We start from the raw sequence: 21728 nt of genomic DNA, 5'->3' as shown, positions 1-21728 counted from the left end.
GGTGTTTCACACACAGCAGTTACATGTGCTACATCGATACAATTTATGTGTATTTAAGTATAAGCAGAAATCAAGGATGGTTTTCAGATAGACATGGTTTGGAGAGACAGGCAGACTGATACAAGACCTTAATTTACAAGATTTTTACAGTAATCTCCTGAACAAATATTAAGCCTTGTTTTGTTTGTCTTGCTCTGTTATAAAGATATATTACTCCTTGATTAAGGGATTATTTCTTATTCAAACATGAAATTTGGGTAGGAAATACTGAATGGATTGTCCCTTTTTTGAAAAAGCCTATAACCTTTAGTTTCCATCAAAGCCATGAATATTTGCTACTTGCTGGTCGGTTGCTGTTGGTATTAGTGGGAGGGACTTTCTCATTCTAGAGAGAATTTGATTGGACAAAAATCTGTGTAGTGCAAGATGAGTCATCAATATTTTTTGTGTATTTTCAAGGAGGAGAAAGACTGAAAATGATGTGCTAAAATTTAATTTAGTCAACTGTTAAGAGTACACTAGCTTAAAGATGGCTTCAAAGCTTAAAGACATGGACTAAAAGTCATAATACTTCAATTTTTATTTCATGGGGTCTGTAAAATTTCTCTGACACAAATATTTTCTCACTCACATCTTTTTCTCTCTCTAGCACAGAAGCCTTCAGTCCAGACAGAGGAGCGAGGGAAGGAGCTACTAAAGTGATGATAGTCGTGACAGATGGAGAATCCCATGATGGTGAAGATCTTACTGAGGTGCTGGCCGAGTGTGAGAAACGTAACATCACCAGATACGCCATAGCTGTGAGTGCTAACACACACATTCATAGCATAATTCAACCTGACCCCTGAAGTACACTGGAAAAACCTACAACCCCTCCTAAGAAAACCAGCGAGCATCAGAGCATGTGCCTGAATATCACATCTCCACTTAAATTGACCATAATTGGCACTGCTCTATTTTCAGTGTCTCTGCTCAGCTCCACCCGGTTCTCTTGCTCTCTGTCTCTGTTTGAATGATAAAGCTGTCTTCCCTCATTCTTTAAACAATCATAACCACATTATTGCTGCTCAAAAATAGATTTAAACAGGGCTCTTTACCATCAGAGTGAACCACACCCTAAACCTTTCTACACCAATGCTTTGCCCCTGTGGGTGGGTCAGGGGGTGCACTGCATTCCTTAACCACCTCCCTAAACCAATAACAGCACAAGACAAAGACAAAGACGAAGTGAAGCTGCCACCAAAAGGGTCAAAAATGGAGTGTGGCTTCTATTTACTATATCTACGCCCCCCACATCAAAATGAGACCAAAGAATTGAGTGAAAATAATGTAAAGCTTTAAAATTGTAACAGCAATAAAACTTTAACTTTAAAATTTAAAACCGGAGATTTGGCACTGAAAAAAAATATGTATAACTAAATAAAGAAAATACTACTTGAAACTTGAAGACATGTAGCTGAAAAATAAGCACTTTCATTTACATTTCTATTTTTCAGAATCAAAGTACAAAAGTCCCTTATTTGACTCCATACTGAGAGGAGTGTCAGTGTAGCTATTCAATGGACTTGTGGCAAATGGCAATGGCTGTCTTGAGTGATTGTACTTTTCTACTGTACTCTACTCATTGGAACGGAGCACAGCATGTTTACCTGCTCCTGAATGAGCCCATGTTTTCCTCTCTTAGACAAACAGTGCCAGAATGGTGTCCGGATTTGCAGAGTCATCTGGGTAATATGTCATTCTGAGTTTCCTCAGAGGAACTGTGGAATAAAATTATGACAGCTGGTTTTAATGCCCCGCCAGCTAAAGCATAGCCTTCATGTTTTGATGTGTTTTATGTTCTCTCTCTCTCCCTCTCCCTCTCCCTTTCTCAGTCCTCTTCCTTCAGTAAAGAATGAGGGGATGGATGGAAAAGTAAAGCACTCGCAGGAGAGTACAGAAAAAACATCACAAGAATTTCAGCATTGGTCGTGTGGTTCAGCTGGGATATGTTTTAGACATTACAGGATAGTTCAGAACAAGATACTAGGAGTGTGTAAATTAAAGCAGATAAGTCCTATCAAGGGCATAGGAACGAACTTCTCACAATATAAAACTTACAGTAACTCAGCTGTGCTCATGATTAATAATTATGTGACTAGACATTCGCCCAGTCGTCCTATCTGGTTTGCTGAAAGGCAGACGTCAGTAAGTAGGTGCTTGTCATGGTAGGATTACCAAGATTTTATGCCCCCGCAGATTCCCATCCCGCTGTGGTGACTAATTAGAAACCCTACAAAATCACTTCATGATGGATGTCATTTTACAGTAACTATGTATATGACAATTAATGGCTTAAATTATATGTAATATATCATGTTATTAAATCATAGCTATATTGGCGCTGTATAGGTTTTAAAGGATACATCTTACATAGCTGGCACAATTTATTTCTTTTTTCAAGTAAGTGCTTGGCTACAGTGCAAAATCTCCCAAAAAGCGGGGGGACAATTGGAGTGTACCCCCCTAGTTATAATGACTGTCACACCCCTGATTCCTAAACTATGTTGAAGATAGGTTTTATTTTTTTCCTCCATAACCCAAATCTCCCCCTTTCACTTTGCATTACTACCTGTTAAACCCAATTGTTCTGTGAATGGTTTCGAGAGCAGGAATGTGCCATAGCTTAGGATGACCACTGCAGTCCCACTGAGAGATCCCCTGATCTCTGTTCAGGGAGCTGTGCCATCATCTCCTGGTAGCATGAATGCCAGTGGTGTCATGCATCTCTTTTTTTTTCTTTCGTTCTTTCTTTTTTTTTTTTTTTTTTTTGGAGGGGGGCAGCAGTGGCAGTCCTGGATCACTTGGTGCTCTTGGCAAGATATACAGTATATGACCAAAGAAAAAGAAAAAAACAATACTTTTTAATTTGGTAGATTATGTATGAGAAATTGCTTGTTATATTTAGCAATTGTAAATGCTTTAGATAAAAGTGTTTGCTAAATGATTCAATGTAAATGTAGAACTTCTATGTTAATGTGTAAGACCTATTAGTCTAGTGGTAGAGTTTCTGATTAGCGATCAAGGGATATTAACTAATTTTTTTGTTCCAGTGGGGGAAAAGAATTATACCTATACTTTGGAGGGATATGAGGGTGGATAGACGATGACAGAATTTTCAGTTAAAAGCAAATTATCTGTTGACAGTGCAACTCGATTTGACTGACCAAATTTAGACATGCGAATTTCTGCCACAGTTGTTTTAGACAAACACTTTTTAGCATACAGTAACTGATAGATTGACTAAAATGGTAAAAATAACTTACCTTTGAGTTCCTGTGAAGCAGTGCTGTTGTGTTTGTACCCTGTAAAAGAGACATGTGATTAGTAAAAGAGCATAAACTACATTCACCTTCAGTCTGTTCTTTGATGAGTTACCACATGTGTTTTGTCAACGAGGAAACAAATTGATGCTGATCTATCAGATGGAGTCAGTGGATGTCGTGAAGAAACAAGTTTGTGGTGTGAAAGCACGAGTGAAAAATAAAGCTGAAAAATTGCTGACTGCTATCTGAGTAAGTGGGAAAATGGCTACTATTGGAACTGTGGCAGTATTCGATGAAAAATTGGGAAGAATACTGTGAAACTTTGGAGCAGTTGTTTTAGGCAAATGACACTGATAATGCCGAGAAACAGAGGGCGATACTGCTGAGTGAGATTGGACCCAAGATTATGGAGAAACAATACAACAGATGCTGAGGGACATACTTGTGTGCGGGATTAATGATGAGCGGATCCAAGTACGTGTGGTATCGGAGCATAACTTGACCTTCGATAATGCCTTGCAAACTGCACACTCCAGCTAATAAACAGCTAATAAAAAAGCACTTGATCTAGAATTTACTCCGAATGGTGCCAGAAACGAAAAGGTCTGTGGTAATTCAGATAACCGCTCTGTACAATTGTGGTGAGAAGAATAGCATCTCAGAATGTTATTCTGAGATGCGGGTTGGCACTGTTTTGGCGGCACAAGGGGGACCTACACAATATTAGGCAGGTGGGTTTAATGTTGTGGCTGGTCGGGTGTTCTGGGTGCTGCCAAGGTTGAAGTGGAATACCAAACGTAAAAGAAAAAGCTGCCTGTTGTGGTAGTGACAAGAGATGGTCCAAATCTACTCGAAAGAGAATAGCAAGCAGAGCTGAATTTATCATGGGATCAGATTAAGTATGACTGACAAGTGCTTCAAGTACAAACAGAAGAAGACTTGTTACACAGACTACTGGCAAAAAACAGTGAAGTCTTTAAAGAGGAATTGGGTACACTGAGAGGAGTGCAAGCTAAAATTCATGTTGCCTCTATGCTGTACCAAGATTTTTCTGACCCAGATCTGTGCCATAAACTCTGTGCACAAAAGTAGATGAGGAAATAAACCATCTGCAAAGAGAGAACATAATCAAGCCGGTTAAGTACTCTGACTGGGCTGTCCCAGTGGTTCCATTTCTGAAAGCTGATGGGTCTATTAGGCTTTATGGCGACTATAAATTGACTGTAAATAGAGCCGCATCCTTGGAGCAGTACCCGATACCCCGCCTTGAAGATCTGTTTGCCACGCTCTCTGGTGGAAACCTGAGTCATGCTTACCAGCAGGTGGTAGATGTCGAGACGCAGAAATACCTTACTGTGAACACTCAACGAGGTATGTTTACATACTAGAGGTTACCTTTTGGGGTAGCATTGGCACCAGCCATATTTCAAAGAATTATGGAGGGGTTAATGCAAGGAATCCCCAGAGTAGCCATGTATTTAGACGACATCCTGATCACTGATGCTGATACAGCAGAAAATCTGGAGAGCTTGAATTCCGTACTGCAAAGACTTGCCGATGCAGGATGGAGACAGAAGAGAGAGAAATGTGTGTTCATGCAGGATGAGGTTGAGTATCTCTGACATAATGTGGATGCACAAGGGCTCCACCCTGTGAAAAAGAAGGTGAAGGCCATAGTGGAGGCACCAGCTCCCACAAATATGTTAGAGTTAAAAGCCTACCTTGGAATATTGAACTACTATGGAAAATTCTTACCTCATCTGTCAACTCTCCTTGCACCACTTCATGATCACCTAAAGAAAGAGAAGCATTGGGAGTGGAAGTCTGAACAAGAAGAGGCTTAGCAGCATTCCAAAAAGTTGTAGCAGTCTGCCAGTGTTCTAGTTAGTACATTACTCTGCGGACAGAGATCTCATACTAGTATATGACGCATCACCGTACGGAACGGAGTGGGGGCTGTGTTATCTCATATAATGGAAGATGGTAGCGAACGACCCCTAGGGATTGTGTCCCGCACTCTCATGCCTGCAGAGAGAAAGTACTCTCAACTGGATAAAGAAGGACTTGCTGTAGTGTTTGGAGAGCAGAAGTTCCACAAATTCCTTTATGGAAGGCCCTTTACTATCTGATCACAAACCTTTGATTTTGATCTTTAACAAGAAGAAACCCATACATCAGATGGGCTCGCAAACAGTGCAGCTCCTAAGTGCCTATGAATACACCATAGTCTACAAACCTGGAGCAACCCATGCCAATGCAGATGCATTGAGTAGATTGCCCATTAAAGAGTATATAAAGGAAGTCAAGGAAGCCGAACAGGTTCTGATGTTGGATGTGTTGGAGGATGCACCTATGGATACCAACCAAATCAGACACTGGACTTTGTGAGATGTGACATTGTCCAGAGTATGTCCAGCGAGGATGGCCAAAAGAGGTATATCCTGGTGGCCAGGCGTGGACAAAGAAGTGGAGAAAGAGGCTCAACTATGTGAAGAATGTCAGCGACAGCAAAAGGCTCCTGCTCCGTTACACCCCTGGGAGTGGCCAGCCATACCCTGGTCAAGAATACATGTTGACTATGCTGGACCAGTCCAAGGGAAGATGTTTCTGATTATAGTGGACTCAGATTCTAAATGGATGAATGTATATCTTACAACATCCGCAACATCCCAAGTAACCATTGAGAAATTCAAAGTTTCAGTATATTCGGCTTGCCACAAATTCTAGTGTCTGACAACAGGCACTGATTGACAAAAATGGTAGTTCTAAGAAATGCCACTAGATGGCACTACTTGGTTATACAAAGTAAAATAACTTACCTTTGAGTTCCTGTGAAGCAGAGCTGTTGTGTTTGTACCCTATAGAATAAACAAGCGATTAGTAAAAGAGCATAAACTACATTCCCCTCCGGTCTGTTCTTTGATGAGTTACCACAATAACCATGCAATTTTATTATGTGATATTAAGTTGGATACAAAAAATGTTTTGGAAGTTGCATTCAAAACCCACTTAGCTCAAAAATCTGGGGAACACACACAACTCCTCACACCCTCTGGTTTATTCCATCATTCTTCAGGTAATTTTATGTAAGGCACGATCATTATCCCAATTGTTCCAGACCTTAAAAAAACAGACCTTGTTCATAAATATGAAAGATGAAAAGTATATTGACTGGACAGTCTGGACCAATCCAATCATCATATCCAGTCAGCTGAAGTTTTGTTGGAAAAGTTAAGCGATTTAGGCACATGCTCGTGGAGACTGAACCCTTGGCACAGATAATTTTCAGGGGGTGTGCTGCCAGTCGATGCACAGAGCTGTGAGTGATATTCTGCTTGCTCTGCGTAGGTGTTTTGTCTCTTGGATGTGTTTCTTTGTTCCTGTGAGCCCTGTATCCCTTCTTTAATTGATCTATCAGATCATCTGCTCTCATCCTTACAGTGTGGAAGAGGTACTGGCTCTCTGGATGAGAATATCTCTGTTTATCCTCTCTGTCAGACAAGACTTGTGATCAAAAGTCTTGTCTAAATCTTAGAGTATGAGGAATCAACATTTCTGAAATATTTGAGTCCATTCATTGTATGGGATGATAGCTTTGTAAAAATCATATATACAGTGGGATGTAAAATCTGAGACCTGTAAATAAATAGAAAGTTTTAGGATCTTGAGAAAGTTAAATCAAAGAAATGTTTTGACGTAAAAATTAAAAATAAAATAATATAAAACCATTTCAAGGTCACAAATCAAATGCTAATTTGTGACATTGACCATGTAAAATTCTTTGTGCAAAAGATTAGACTTTCTTGCTTCCAATGAAGTAAACAAAATACTCTTAGGAATATTAAATCATGTTGGGATAACATGGATTATCAGCTATTGCACAAACTTGAGGAGGTCATACCAGTTTGAATGCATGTATACCAAATACAAAGAAATTCTGAAATTCATGTAAATGTTTCATTCAAATTTTTATGCTGATAATATAATTGAATAAAATGTATAAATGAAAAATTATAGCGAAATTGCATTTCTACTAGTGGTGTCAGACTTTTGGAGCCCGCAGTATATGCAAACTTTGATAGTTCACCCAAAGAAGATAATATTCTCTCATCATTTACTCACATTCATGCCATCCCAGATGTTTATGACTTACTTTTTTCTGCAGAACACAAATTAAGATTTTTAGGAGAATATCTCAGCTCTGTAGTTCCATACAATGTGAGTGAATTGTGGCCAGAACTTTGAAGCTCTAAAAAGGATATAAAGGCATAATAAATTGTAATCCTTAAGACTCCAGTGGTTAAATCCATGTCTTCTGAAGCGATATGATAGGTGCGTGTTAGAATCGGATCAATATTTAAGTCCTTTTTTGCTATAAATCTCCACTTTCACTTCGACATTCTTCTTTTATTTTTTGGCGATTCACATTCTTCATGCATATCGCAACCTACTGGTCGGGGATGGTCGAAGGTGGAGATTTATAGTAAAAAAGGGCTTAAATATTGATAGGTTTCTCACCAACACCTATCATATCACTTTTATGCTGACTTTATGTGATTTTGGAGATTCAGAGTTCTGGCCACCATTAATTTGCATTGTATGGACCTACAAAGATATGTTTCTAAAAATCTTAATTTGTGTTCTGCAGAAAAAAGAAATTCATACACATCTGGGTTGGTGTGAGGGTGAGTAATTGGGTGAACTATCTCTTTAAGTATTAACTATTTTCTTTCCACCTCACTTTCTCTGTCTTTTGCTCTCACAGGTATTAGGTCACTACATCCGCAGACAGCAGGATCCAGAGACCTTTATCAATGAGATTAAATACATTGCCAGTGACCCTGATGAGAAATATTTCTTCAATGTGACAGATGAGGCAGCACTGAATGACATTGTAGATGCATTGGGGGATCGCATTTTTAGTCTAGAGGGTAAGAGAAAGAACAGCCTTCCATAATGACCATGGAAAAAACAGATTCCCTTTCCTTGAAAAACAACAGTGACCTAAAATGAACAGAAAAATCAGAAGATTTACTACAAAACCTTCCATTGAGAATGTTGATGTTGTTTTGCAACAGGGGCCCCAAAAAGTTTTGAATACTTCATCTACTTAAAAATTTATAAATGTAATTGCATAATAACAAAATATCAAACCAAGTGTCATTTCTTTTAAAGATACCACTAGCAAATTTTTTCCCCTGTCTTCTTAGTAAGCAGAAATTTGGTAGACTCAAAGCGACTGTGAATTTTGTGTTTAAGGAATGGTTATCTAAGGCAAGACAAGCAACTATTTGACAAAATAGAAAGAGAGGCATGTAAAGGAAAGATGTTGCATTCCTGTTAGAACAGGGTGTTAAGGTACCATCTCGATATTGAGGAGAGGATGGAAGGATGGAAGGGAGGAGAGGAATGACCTAAGAAATGGGCACAAATGTGTCACCCACAGGATACATAGGTTAGATGTACAGGAAGAATTACAACTAGCCAAGGCTATGTATCAACTGGAATTCACATTGTACTGTATGTATATTTTGTTGTACAGACAAATATGTTGGGTTACCTTCCTATATTGCTAAAAACCTGTAGCTATTTTTTTCTGCCACGTTAAGGATAAATACCTTTTTTAATTGATTTTGTACACTAAGAAAGATGCATAAGATTGGTTTCCAGTACTGTTACAAGTGGACAAATCTATTGAACTTTTGTGGTCAAGGCAATTGGTTTAAATGTTATCAATGTAAATTATATTGCAAGTTTAAATCACAATGTATTGTTTGTTCATTGAGACAATTGTGTATTCATTTACAGTGTGTAATGCCTTTTTGTGCTTTCGCAGGGACCTTAGGATACAATGAAAGTGCCTTTTTAATGGAGATGTCTCAGATTGGATTTTCAACACACAAATTGGATGTGAGTTTCATCATATCATATTGTAGTGTGCTGTATTATTTTGGACTCTATGACATTGTCTTGTGTTGCACTGCAGGATGGCATCTTGTTTGGGATGGTGGGTGCATACGACTGGGAGGGAGGGGTGCTGAAGGAGAGCACAGAGGGGCAGATCATGCCCTCACGAGAAGCGTTTGAGAAGGAGTTTCCACTGGAGCTAAAGAACCACGCAGCCTACCTAGGTAATGTCTCTCTCAGTTCTCCATGAACCCAAGTAAATTTTCTCCCTTGGTTCAGCTTTAATATTACATGTACAGTGTTGTATTATATACAATGCTTTCTGTCCTACAGAGCCAAAACAGTAAATTCACCCACACTGAAAAATGACCTCAAAGTTTCCAGCCAATTGTGGTCTCACTCAATCTTTTTCACTCAGTCAAAGTACCAGTAGAATACCGGAACAGTTTTTTTTTTTTTTTTTATTTATCAATCTTTATCAATATAAGAGATATTTATCATTATATAAGCACAATTTGCATGGATTTGTATGTATATCCATCTGTTTCAGGTTACACAGTGTCCTCAGTGATGGTAGGTGACTGGAGGAGGTTGTATGTTGCTGGTGCGCCCAGATTCAAACACAAAGGAAAGGTCATTCTGTTTGATCTCACCTCTGAGGGCAATGTCATAATCACACAGGCCCTAAATGGAGAACAGGTGGAGAACTGACAAAGGCATACACCCTCACTTTTCACACACTTTGTCTCTGGTACAGCACAGATGAGATCTCCACTAAACCTTTGCATGATGTCTGATTCTCAGTGTTTTGCATTACCATGTCTTTTCTGACTGCCTCTCTAAGCCCTACTTTCAAACTACATTCCTCCTCTCTTACAATTAAGAGTTTATTTTCCCCATTAAAGCAAACATGCTTTATTTTCTCAGACCCCTCCTATAATCAAAGTGATACTCAAAACAAAATCTAAGACAAAATCTTAACATCTTTTTCTTTTGCTCTCTCACTGTTCAGATTGGCTCATATTTTGGCAGTGAGGTGTGCGTGGTGGATGTGGATCAGGACGGGATAACAGATATCCTGCTCATAGCTGCTCCCATGTTCCTGGGAGCAGGAAACAAAGAAACAGGCAAAGTCTATATCTACTGTCTGGATGGGGTGAGAACCTGTTTGTGTGAGACATACAGAGAAATTGTAATTTTCGGGATGTACAGTGGCCACCAAAAAGTATTTGGACACTTTTGGAGACTTGAGTCTTATTTTTTTATTTCAGTTATTTTTAACCAGCCGGTCTCAAGGTGATTTTTAGTGGCTGTATGAAGTCTATTTCCCTCAAGTTCACACAATGTCCAAGTAGAGTAACCACTGGTGTAGTTAATCACATTAACTATGAACATGTTTGATTTTGATTTTGATTATGCTTTATTGTCCCGAAGGGAATTTGCCTTGGACATACAGTGTTCCACTAATATGTGACAACCAGAAAGTCTCCAAATAGTTTTCTTGATTTTGAACATTATAGTTTTATAATATGAAACATAACACTTCTTTTTGTGAAATGTTTTGCTTGAAATGAGTGTTTGTGTTATATTTCTTTAAAACAAATGCGACTTGAATGTATAGAAATGTCTACTTCTGTAAATCTTTATCTGAAACCTGCTCCCCACCTATCTTCTCTCTCTGCTATCTTCTTTCCGTATCTGTCCAGGATGGTTTTGCACCTAATGGTACCCTGCATTCTCAAAAGAAGGCACAGGATGCACGGTTTGGTTACGCCATGGCTGTAGCTCCTGACCTAAACCATGACGGATACGCCGACCTCCTCGTGGGAGCTCCACTAGAGGATGACCACCAGGGAGCTCTTTACATCTACCACGGCGATGAATACTACATCATTCCTCAGTACAAACAAGTAAACATGGCACTAAGTAATGTGTACAGTCGCATGAACTTGTTTCCATCATACAGTGGGGTCAAAAGTCTGAGACTATAGGGAAAATATGTTATTTTAAGGATTATTAGGGCCCAAGCACTGAAAATGCAGAGACCCTATTGTTCTTCTAAGGATTATTAGGGCCCAAGCACTGAAAGTGCGGAGACCCTATTGTTCTTCTAAGGATTATTAGGGCCCAAGCATTGAAAGTGCGGAGACCCTATTGTTCTTCTAAGGATTCTTCTTCTTTTCAAGGTTTTCGGTACTTTTGGGGTACTTAACATGTGAAAACTCTTGAAAGTTTGTACACACATCAGAGTCGCTGGCCATTAGGGCTGGGTAAAGTTGCAGGGGGAGGCGTTTAGGGAGGGCTCTGTAGCACCACCTATAAGATGGGCATGTTCGGGGGGCTCTGTAGCACATCCCTTTTGAGCTACCATCACTAAACTTTGTACATATATAGATCTCATCAGACCGGACAACTTTCACGCTGACAGTCATAAGCTCCGCCCAACAGCAAGTCAGCCATTTTGGATTTTCTGAAAATCGCAGTCTCTGATCTTTTAAATACTCCTCCTAGGGTAGGGGATTCATGTGACTGGCACCAAATTTGTGCAACATCATGCCAAGACATTGTAGATGCTAAATTGTGAACAGATTTTTTGAATATTTTGAATGGTGCCGCCATGGTGAAGCAATACATTTATGGCTAAAAATGTTAAACAGGAAGTTCCTTATATCTTCTGTGTGCATTGTATGATTTTGATGAAAATTCAGCTGTATGTTTGGTAATGGGGGCTGATCACATTTATGCAGCTATTATGGGTCACGGTCATAGTGCCACCAAATGACAGCAGGAAGTATGGTATTTTTAACAGACTTTGAAATAGCCTTCTTGTGTTTACATGAATTGCTTCAAGATTCTTTAGAATAATGTCAAGACACTGCTGATGTAAAATTGAAAAGGAATATTTGATATCTTAAATATTGTTGCCATGGCAACACATATATTTTTATTATTCCTTTCTTCCTATGTTTGGGTGTTTTTGAAGCACTTGACATGCTTAAAATTTCATGAAATTTTGCAAACACATCATAGCCGTTGGCCATTAGGGTTGGTCAAAAGTTCACACGTGGCGGGGTGGCTTTGTAGCGCCCCCTTTAAAATGCACATGTAAGACGGCCTCTGTAGCACCCCCATTTTCACCTACAGTCACCAAAATTGGTACAAATATAGTTCTCATCAAGCCGGACAACTTTCATAATTCCAGTTATTAGCTCCACCCAACAAGAAGTTGGCCATTTTGGATTTTTTGAATATTGCAGTCTCTGAACTTTTAAATACTCCTCCTAGGGGATTCATGAGACCGTCACCACATTTAGGCAATATTATGCCAAGATATTGAAGATGCTAAATTGTGAACAGATTTTTGATATATCAAACGTTGTTGACATGGTGATGCATTAAGTTAATGGCGAGAAATGGGAAACAGGAAGTGTCTCATATCTTCTGTGTGCAATGTGTGATTTAGATCAAAATTGAGATGTATGTTTAGTCTTGGGGCTAATCACATGGATGTGACTATTTTGGGTCATGGTCATAGCACCACCACCTAGCAGCAGAAAGTGTGGCTCTTACAACAGACTTTAAAATAGTCCTCTTATATTTACCCAAATTGCTTCAAAATTGTTTAGAATAATTTCAAATGCCAAATGCATGTCCTCCTTGCATTGTTTTCTGAAAGCCACCAGATGGAAATGGACCCATGGTGCTTGGGCCCGTCATCACTGCTTGCAGCTATATTTTTATTATTATTATTTAAACCTGTTAATGAACAGAATGTTTTAGGAACAGGTGTTGCTTCCATTGAAGCACACAAGATGCTCTTTGGAACATTCTCAAATCATGCTGGATGACATGGATGATCAAGTTTTGCACAAACTTGTAGAGTCCATGCCAGTTTGAGTGCATGTTGTCTTTAAAGCAAAAGGGGGACAAAACAATTACAAAGAAATTCTGAAATTCTTGTATATAGTTCAGTTGTTATAACAAAATAACAAAAATGTTATTCTTATAAAATGCTTTATAATGAAGACATTTGTACTTGTATTAAATTAGAAAAGAATGCAAAGTAGAAGCTTTTTTACCAGCGTGCTTAGACGTTTGGACCCCAATATACAGTACATGTAATTTATACTTACCACTATATCTCCCTCTCTTTTTCTAGCGTATTCCGGGCTCCTCTCTCTCTGTGGGGCTGCAGTATTTCGGCCGTAGCTTGAGCGCTCTGCTAGATCTGGATGGGGATGATTTGCTGGATTTGTCTGTGGGAGCACATGGCACTGCAGTGCTGCTAAGGTACACATGCATCTTACAGTGCTGTGTTTTTTTATGCACCATAAAAATGCATTAGCATCAAACAGCAGGAAACTCAGGTTTGATTTGACCCATGGTCAGCACCTTTGCTGTTCTCCCCTCCAGTGTTACTCTTGTTAAAGGGATAGTTCACCCAAAAATGCAGATTCTCTCATCATTTGCTCACCCTCATGCCATCCCAAATGTGTATGACTTTATTTTTTTGCTGAACACAAATTCAGATTTTTTAGAAATATCTCAGCTCTCTAGGTCCATACAATGCAAGTGAATGGTGAACAAAACTTTGAAGCTCCAAACATCACATAAAGTCATCATAAAAGTAATTAATACAACTCTAGTGGTTAAATCCATGTATTCAGAAGCTATATGATAGGTGTTGGTGAGAAACAGATCAATATTTAAGGCATTTTTTGACTATAAACCTCCACCTTTGACCAGCCCCAACCAGTAGGTAGTAACATGCACGAAGAATGTGAATCGCCAAAAAAAAAAAAAAGAAGAATGTGGAAGTGAAAGTGGAGATTTACAGTAAAAAAGGACTTAAATATTGATCTGTTTCTCACCCACATTTATAATATTGCTTCTGAAGACATGGCTTTAACCACTGGAGTCTTATGGATTACTTTTATGCTGCCTTTATGTGCTTTTTGGAAATTCAGAATTCCGGCCACCATTCACTTGCATTGTATGGACCCACAGTGCTGAAATATCCTAATAAAAATTGTGTTCAGCAGAAGAAAGAAGGTCATACACATCTGGGATGGCAAGTGGGAGGTGATTTAATGAAGAGAGAATATTCATTTTTAGATGAACTATCCCTTTAAGGAAAACTTAATGATTACATTTTTGTTAACTGTAATAAAAATCATTAAAAACTATGTAATTTGGAAACAACTAATTATACATTACAAAACAATGTAATGCTAAAAATACATTTTCATAACTCCTACACTTACTAAAATTGAATAAAAATGCAACTAATTGATTTTAGTTTTAGTTTTTGATAGACAGTTTATAATAAAATGTGAAACAATTACTCGCCTTCTTTATACGTGAAAATACCACTTGATAACTCTGTGGTGGCACTGAGAAATTTTACGGTGTGAAACATTTAAATTAAATCAGTTAATGCATTAACATTGGCAGCCCTAAAATGCTCAAACTAAAATAAACTGGAAACTAAACTGAAACTAGAAAACACAGACAAAACTAAAACTAACAGTCATAGAGTGAAAAAACAAATGAAAACTAACCTAAATTGAAAGCACAAATTGAAAATAAAATAGTAGTAACCCTGTTCCCCTCCTGACGTTTCTCTCCACTCTGCAGGTCACGCAGTATAGTCCAGATCAACGTGAGCTTGTTGTTTCAGCCACAGTCCATAAATGTGATCCAGAAGAACTGCCACAGGGCTGGCCGAGACTCGGCATGCCTTAATGTCACGGTTTGCTTCTTGGCCCTGTCCCGCTCTCCTAGCTCTTATGGCACATATTTTGGTAAAACCTCATACAACAAACCAGCTTTTAACACTTGGAACATTTTATTCTATTGCTGTACCCACACAGTAAATTCCTCTCATACACGTTAACTCTATTAATAGTAACTATCTGATAAATGTCCAACTTCCACTCCTGCTTATTAATAAAGATATGCAGATGTGGGCCATGCTGGATGACAGAAAGATCTTGGCCCGTGCTCTGTTTGACTACAACTCCCAAAGGCAGACCCTGATGGGGGTCAGCATTCGTGTTGGATATCCCATGTGCTACACGCTGCCATTTCATGTTTTTGTGAGTCTACAAATGAAGACAAAAATAGCTTATCCAATCTGAAGTACAAAGCAAATTGTTTAGGTCCTCTCAGCTGTCTCCCTTGTCAATATAGAATCGATGAACTTCCATTTTTCCTAATTGTTTTGGTAAAAGTATTCTTCTCATTTTGTTTTTTATCACATCCTTTATAACCCCTAGGACACAGCTGATTACATTCGACCAATCATCTTCACCCTGCGCTTCAAAATCAATGACACAGAGATTGGCCCAGTTCTAGATGAGGGCTGGCCAACAACAGTCAAGAAGTCTGTGAGTGCAGTACTGCTTCAATTCCTCCATGTTGAATCGAAGAATGTAAATGAATGAGAAATGTAAAAAATTTATGTTTAAGATGGTCTCTGTTTTACCTGTTTCAGATCCCATTCTTTAAAGACTGTGGGGAGGACGATGTGTGTGTTACCGATCTGACTCTACAGGCCCATATGGACATTCATGGAACAAGGTAACCTAACAATGCCTAGTAGAAACACTGCAAGTACTAAAGTTAATAATAATATAATTCAATTTGCAGTGTGAGTGTTAAAAAAATGTAAATGATGCATAAGTATTGCTGTTATCAATGCATGCAGGCAGCAACCATATGTGATACGCAGCCCTCGACGACGGCTGGCAGTAGAGGTGCAGCTACAAAACCGGCTAGAAAATGCTTACAACACCAGTCTTACTCTTTATTACTCTAAAAACCTGCACTTCAGCAGCCTGAGTATACGGGTACCAACACAATCTCTCCCCTTAACGCATAACACATGCACAAACACAAGGCAGGATGCATTTTCTTTTGGACTTTTTGATACTCCTGAACACATGCACAAACACACAGCAACCTTTACACATCAGCAGTTGTCTTGAATCTGGTAATGTGATTCTCTCATGACAAATACGCAATTATAGTGGACAGTTTACTAGTAAAGCACAGTACATTAAAGTACATTAAAAGCACAGTATAATTGCCTGTCCAGTGAATCACACACTCTCTTGCTTCATTTCTCTTCAGATATTATCTTTGTCTCTCCCCTTTTATTTCTTTTTAGGAAGATGCCCAGTTTAAGATTGAATGTACAGCTCTGAGCTCAAACAGTCACTCCTGTAATGTCAGTTACCCAGTGTTTCGCTCTCAGTCAAAGGTAAGAAAAGTTTTCTTTGTCGTTATGATTCATTTAAACCACCATTGAGTCTATTTTTCACTGACCAGTGACTCTCCCAATGGCTTCACTTTTTCTCAGGTGAATTTCATGCTGGAATTTGAGTTCAGTTGTACATCTATCATCAGTAAGGTGCAGATTAAACTTGTTGCTTCCAGGTACACACACACACACACACACACACACACATTAGCAGATGGTACTCCCAGTACACCAGCATCTAAATACAATTTCAGTTTCATCTTAATGCATTTTCAAATGCACATTTACAGTTTGATATACAAAAAAAATGTGTATGCACATGTTCCTGTCCTCCCAATTTGATTGGACAAGTTTACTGATAATTCATATCCACCTTTTCCCTGATTGCGGAAGTGTTCCATGAATCATAACAGAAGCCTGTTTCCACTTTCCAGTCTCCAGTGTTTTTCACTTTCATCTGCATATGTTTTAGCAGATAATGTAAGGGTTAGTCTATTAAATTAGTAAAAAATGCCAAATAAAAAAACTTTGCCGATACTTTACAGAGTTGCGATGACTGATGATGATGGTTTAAGGTAGACTGTAAAGAAATGTTTTGTTAGGTAACCAGAAGAATGTGCTTCATGTGGTAACACTTACACTAAATGATTTTATTTAAGTAAACAATTTTATTCAATCTGATGAAATCAAACTGACAAATTAAGTTACAAGTTAAGTTAAATTAAGTTAAGTTAACTAAAGTCATTTTTATGGGTAGATCCTTGAGGTAAGTGCAGGTTACCACTTTTGTCAGAGTACAACAGCACTCTCTCTCTCATGTGATATTGCTTAAAGGTGCACTGAGTGTGTGTTTATGTGTGTGTTGCCACAGTGACAGTAAGGAGAGTGAAGACACGCTGTCGGACAATAGTGTTCAGTTACAGAGTGTTGTTCAGTATGAACCTGATCTCTTTATCACAAGGTGAGTCACCCGTGCTGGGTAGATTACTTCTGAAATGTAATCTGGTAGTGATTAGAAATTAGACTACTTAAATTGTAATTAGTAACATAATCTTTTAGATTTCACCTTTTAGGTAATCTAATCTGATTACGTTTGGATTACATATTGCATACTCTAATAAAAATCGAATCATTTGGCCCTTTCCCACCTACAATTCTGGGACTTTTCCCTTACAAAATTTCTTGATGAGAACTCTTAAGAGGAACGGGACACCCGAGAGGATGTTTCCCCAGTTGCATTCCGACAACAAAAGTAACCCTCATACTACTCTCGACGTCATCTAGTATCGATAATTTTTCCTGTGACATTATTTGCACAATAGCAACAACAGCAAAATCAACAACACTGATGGAAGACGCTGGGATGGGAGCAACACTTTTGTTTGTTCAGGGCTGTTTTATACGAACTTTGGCTGCATCGGAAAACATAGGCAACTGCCTAATCAGTTAATGGTTTAAACAACAGCATTTTTGGATGGATGGAACTCTCTGAATAGTTTAAAAAGCAGCTTATTTCATCCTACCTTCATCCATCCTTATATACAGCCTCCGAAGGCAACATTTTCCAGTTTTCGGACGCAATTTGTGTCTTCAGGTTACAGTTGAAACTGGGCTCATGAGTTGCGTGTGTGGTGTCCCTGAAGCCGGAGTGAGAGATCAGACGAGGCAGCTGAGGCGCTTTTTAACCACACAGCACATGCTGAACTCAGCAGACAACATGTTGAAATTGCACTATAAACCTAATTATCAACACAGTCTTTTAAAAGAAAGGCTTTGATGACTCAGCATAAACTACTGTACTGAAATACTAATTCACTGTCTTAAAAAAGACGTCTTGATGCAAGTTAACAATGCAGTATCTCCCCAAAGCAATACTTCCCTCAAGTAAAATAGATTTTAATGACTGTTTAGTGTATAATAAAGTTCAGTTACCCACTCTCGATTAACATCTGATTATTTTTCCATCATCCCAAGAAAATATTATGTAGTAATCCAGAAATCACTTTATTTTCTGTATTGTCACACAGTACAAACAGTACAGATGCGATGAAAACTCAAAGCGTGTCTCCCAATGAAGTCACACACACACACGTGAAACGGGTGATTCTCTTTGGTTACTTTGTTTGTTATATGTTATTTCTGTTAAGGGAATTTTAAAATTAGCGCAACCCTCTAAGTAGAAGGCTAGCAGCTAGTTTGTTTACAAATGGCGGCTGTGGACTCCTCTCTTTCTCAATGATTTGTGTGTCATAGGTTTTGACCAATCACAGGCTACAGCACCTCCCACAGTCCCACAGTCCCTATATACCCCAAAAGTATCTACCCCGGAGTAGGAGCTAAAAATGTCCCCTAAAACGACTTTGAGGAAATATAGTTCCCCAGGTGCAATAACGACGAAAAGCACTAGCCCCGGAGAAAAGTACCTAAAACGGGCTTTAGTACCTCCAGTGGGAAAGTGCCTATTAATTTTAAGGAGGCCCTATTTTAAGAGCACTATGCCTTATGCTCAGCGCTATGCGATACATCATATGCGCAAAGTCAGTGGGTAAGTTTTGATAGTTTTTCATGCAAGCATTCGTTAAGTCTTGGCGCAAAGTGGGTTGGTGAAATCGCGCACACAAAATGCTAATGGGCTTGGTCAAGTGCAATTTAATTAAGAGGTTCTTCTCCGGTTATTGCACCGTCTGCGTCTTATCATGTCAAGCTGTGTCGATATAAATTAAGACAGCCCATTCATAAGGATTTGGTAGTGTAAATGGGCTGTATGCAATGCATCCCCTGCTTTGTGACTGTATTGTCAGATGCACTGCTCCGGACCCCGATGTACAGTATGTGTTTTATATGGTCTCTATTGGCCTCTCTGGGACTATTGGCTCTCGTCCTGCATGCCCGTGTCTCACCAGCTTTAAATATGCTTTGCTTCTCTGCCATTGTTCATTGTTTTGTAATGTATAGCTGTTTAATGTTTTATGTTTAATTTCTCTACAATTTCATTGGAAAGGCGCTATACAAAATAAACGTATTATTATTATTATTATTAATAATCATATTGATCTGCTGACACTCAAATAATGGCAGTATTAAAAGGGATTGACAGCTATTTGATATCAACTGCTGGTGGAGGAACTGAGTTTAGACTTTGCACTGAAAAAAGATATGCTTTTGAAACATCTTAGTACAATGACACAATGAAAGTGGCTTTGTGCCACTTCACAAATATACAATACACCCACAGTTTGTGCTCATACACAGATAGATTGTGCTTAGAATTAGCGCTCTCACGGAAATTGGATAAGATGTAGTGCGGGGGCGTTACACTTAGCGCTGCATCTTGCACTGTCACAAAAATAAGGCCCCAAATGTGTTAAGTACAAATGAACACTCCTTTCATTAAACATTAGTAAAACATATATAATACACATACAGTATATAAACATATAAGCAGAACTTACAAGTGCTTTTTTAAATTGGATGTGGAGTCTTGTTCAATAGATATAATTTTTGTTAGGCAAAGATCACATTGCAGTTATTCCCCCCAACTCTCTTTGAAAGTCAAGTTATTTCTAGATGAGGTCAAATGAGGAATGGGACGGCTCTGTCTTCAATGTATGTAGTTCTAACTGGTTAGGCCTGTCGCACATATTTCAGGCTTTGGCTCAGAAAGCTCTTTTAAAATTTAGGAGATAATAATCAGTAAATTACACAATAGTTATTGACGTTGGCAGGTTGGTAATTCAATCAAGAATGTAATCCATAAAAAGTAACTGCAGTCTGATTATACATTTTATAAAATGTAATATAATTATAATAATTAAGTACCCAGTTTTTGTAATCTAATTACATAATCCAGATTACCTGTAATCTGTTTTTAACCCCACTTTATGTGCCTTTCCTGTTTTGGTTCAATCCACTACAGTGACTCCAATTTAAACCGCTATGAGGTCCACCCGACCAGGACTGTGTCAGAGGGAAGCGGGCCCGAGTTCTACACACATTTCAGGGTGGGTTTAAGTAAACCTGATTGATACATTTGTGTGTGTGTGTGAAAACTAAACAGAAATCCAATGACTTCATGCAAATATGTGTTTCTTGTTATCAGGTGCAGAATTTAGGTTGTTACGTAGTCAGTAATCTTGAGCTTACTGTCAATTTGCCATCAGCGGCTTCAGGAGACAGAGTTTTCACGACTGTGGTTGATGCTTTCTCTCACAATGTTAGTATCGTTTGTATCACTGTGTATTCCTTCTGTAATTCCTGTGCATCTTTACATTTCTGTTGACATTTAATTTGACATTTTATGTCTATCTGTTTGTGCAGGCTTCAGGTGTAAACTGTAGTATAGTCAGTGATCTCTCTAAGTTGAAGGCTAGTCAGAGACATGTTCGTCCACTTCACCCGGAGGACATGAAGAAAGCTGAACTATTGGTGAGAACACAGACCCTCATAGGCCTACGACACATGACACTTACAGGAGCTCAATACTGTGTGAAATTCTCTCTTTAAACTCTGTTGGTCAGTCAAAGTGTTAATGTGTTTAGTTTTGGCCATAACTCCATTAAACATTGGGGGACCACCTTAGGCTGCTCCCACCCACAATTAAATCACTTTAGCATTACTTCATCATGTACGCGTATAATGAATGATGTAATGATGGGTTTAATGATGAACTGTAGTGATAAGTAAAAAACTTGGGTGGTGCGTTGTCCACACATTGCAGTTACTGTACATACATAAAAGAATGACTATACAAAAATGGACATTATAACAATATACAGAAAGTACAAATAATATACAGGTTCTAAATGTGCAAGTTACAATTACAATGTGTTGAATATTGGGGGTTGAATATTCACCCACCAATATTCAACAAATATATTTTTTCAATGGCCAATTCTTAAACTATTACCTCTCACACTAAATATGTGGTTACAGCCTTGTAAAGTACCAATACGTTATTTATCATAACAGTATTTACTTTAAGCCTAACCCCCACTAAAAAAAGTTAACCTAACAACTTCATGTGGTAACATCTAAATGAACTGGTTTAAGTCAAATTATTAACATCACAGTGACACTTTACAATATTCCATTCGTTTGCATTAGTTAATGCATTAGTTATCATGAACTAACAATGAACTATATATTTTTGATAGCCGTTATTAATCGTTATTAATAATTAATTTTGCTTCATAAAAATACAATTGTTAATTGTTAGTTCATGTTACCTCAAAGTGCATTAACTAATCTTATCA

General features: G+C 38.4%; 1 protein-coding gene across 1 annotated transcript in view; it reads left to right on the top strand.

The window, feature by feature from the left end:
• The window catches only part of LOC127453265 (integrin alpha-10-like), a 57723-nt gene that overhangs the window by 33041 nt on the left and 2954 nt on the right, over nt 1-21728 (top strand). Inside the window, exons 9-27 of the mRNA XM_051719500.1 lie at nt 650-800; nt 8071-8236; nt 9142-9215; nt 9292-9436; nt 9763-9911; nt 10225-10368; nt 10919-11122; nt 13372-13502; nt 14850-15016; nt 15168-15310; nt 15491-15601; nt 15709-15794; nt 15922-16063; nt 16384-16476; nt 16576-16652; nt 17348-17437; nt 20393-20477; nt 20576-20689; nt 20794-20901. Coding sequence (XP_051575460.1) covers nt 650-800; nt 8071-8236; nt 9142-9215; nt 9292-9436; nt 9763-9911; nt 10225-10368; nt 10919-11122; nt 13372-13502; nt 14850-15016; nt 15168-15310; nt 15491-15601; nt 15709-15794; nt 15922-16063; nt 16384-16476; nt 16576-16652; nt 17348-17437; nt 20393-20477; nt 20576-20689; nt 20794-20901 — 2380 coding nt within the window. The remainder of the gene's footprint in view (nt 1-649; nt 801-8070; nt 8237-9141; nt 9216-9291; nt 9437-9762; nt 9912-10224; nt 10369-10918; nt 11123-13371; nt 13503-14849; nt 15017-15167; nt 15311-15490; nt 15602-15708; nt 15795-15921; nt 16064-16383; nt 16477-16575; nt 16653-17347; nt 17438-20392; nt 20478-20575; nt 20690-20793; nt 20902-21728) is intronic.

This window comes from Myxocyprinus asiaticus, chromosome 15 (assembly GCF_019703515.2).
Source record: "Myxocyprinus asiaticus isolate MX2 ecotype Aquarium Trade chromosome 15, UBuf_Myxa_2, whole genome shotgun sequence".
Classification (NCBI taxonomy): domain Eukaryota; kingdom Metazoa; phylum Chordata; class Actinopteri; order Cypriniformes; family Catostomidae; genus Myxocyprinus; species Myxocyprinus asiaticus.
Note: the sequence above shows the minus strand (reverse complement) of the source record. Positions and strands in the feature narration are given on the sequence as shown.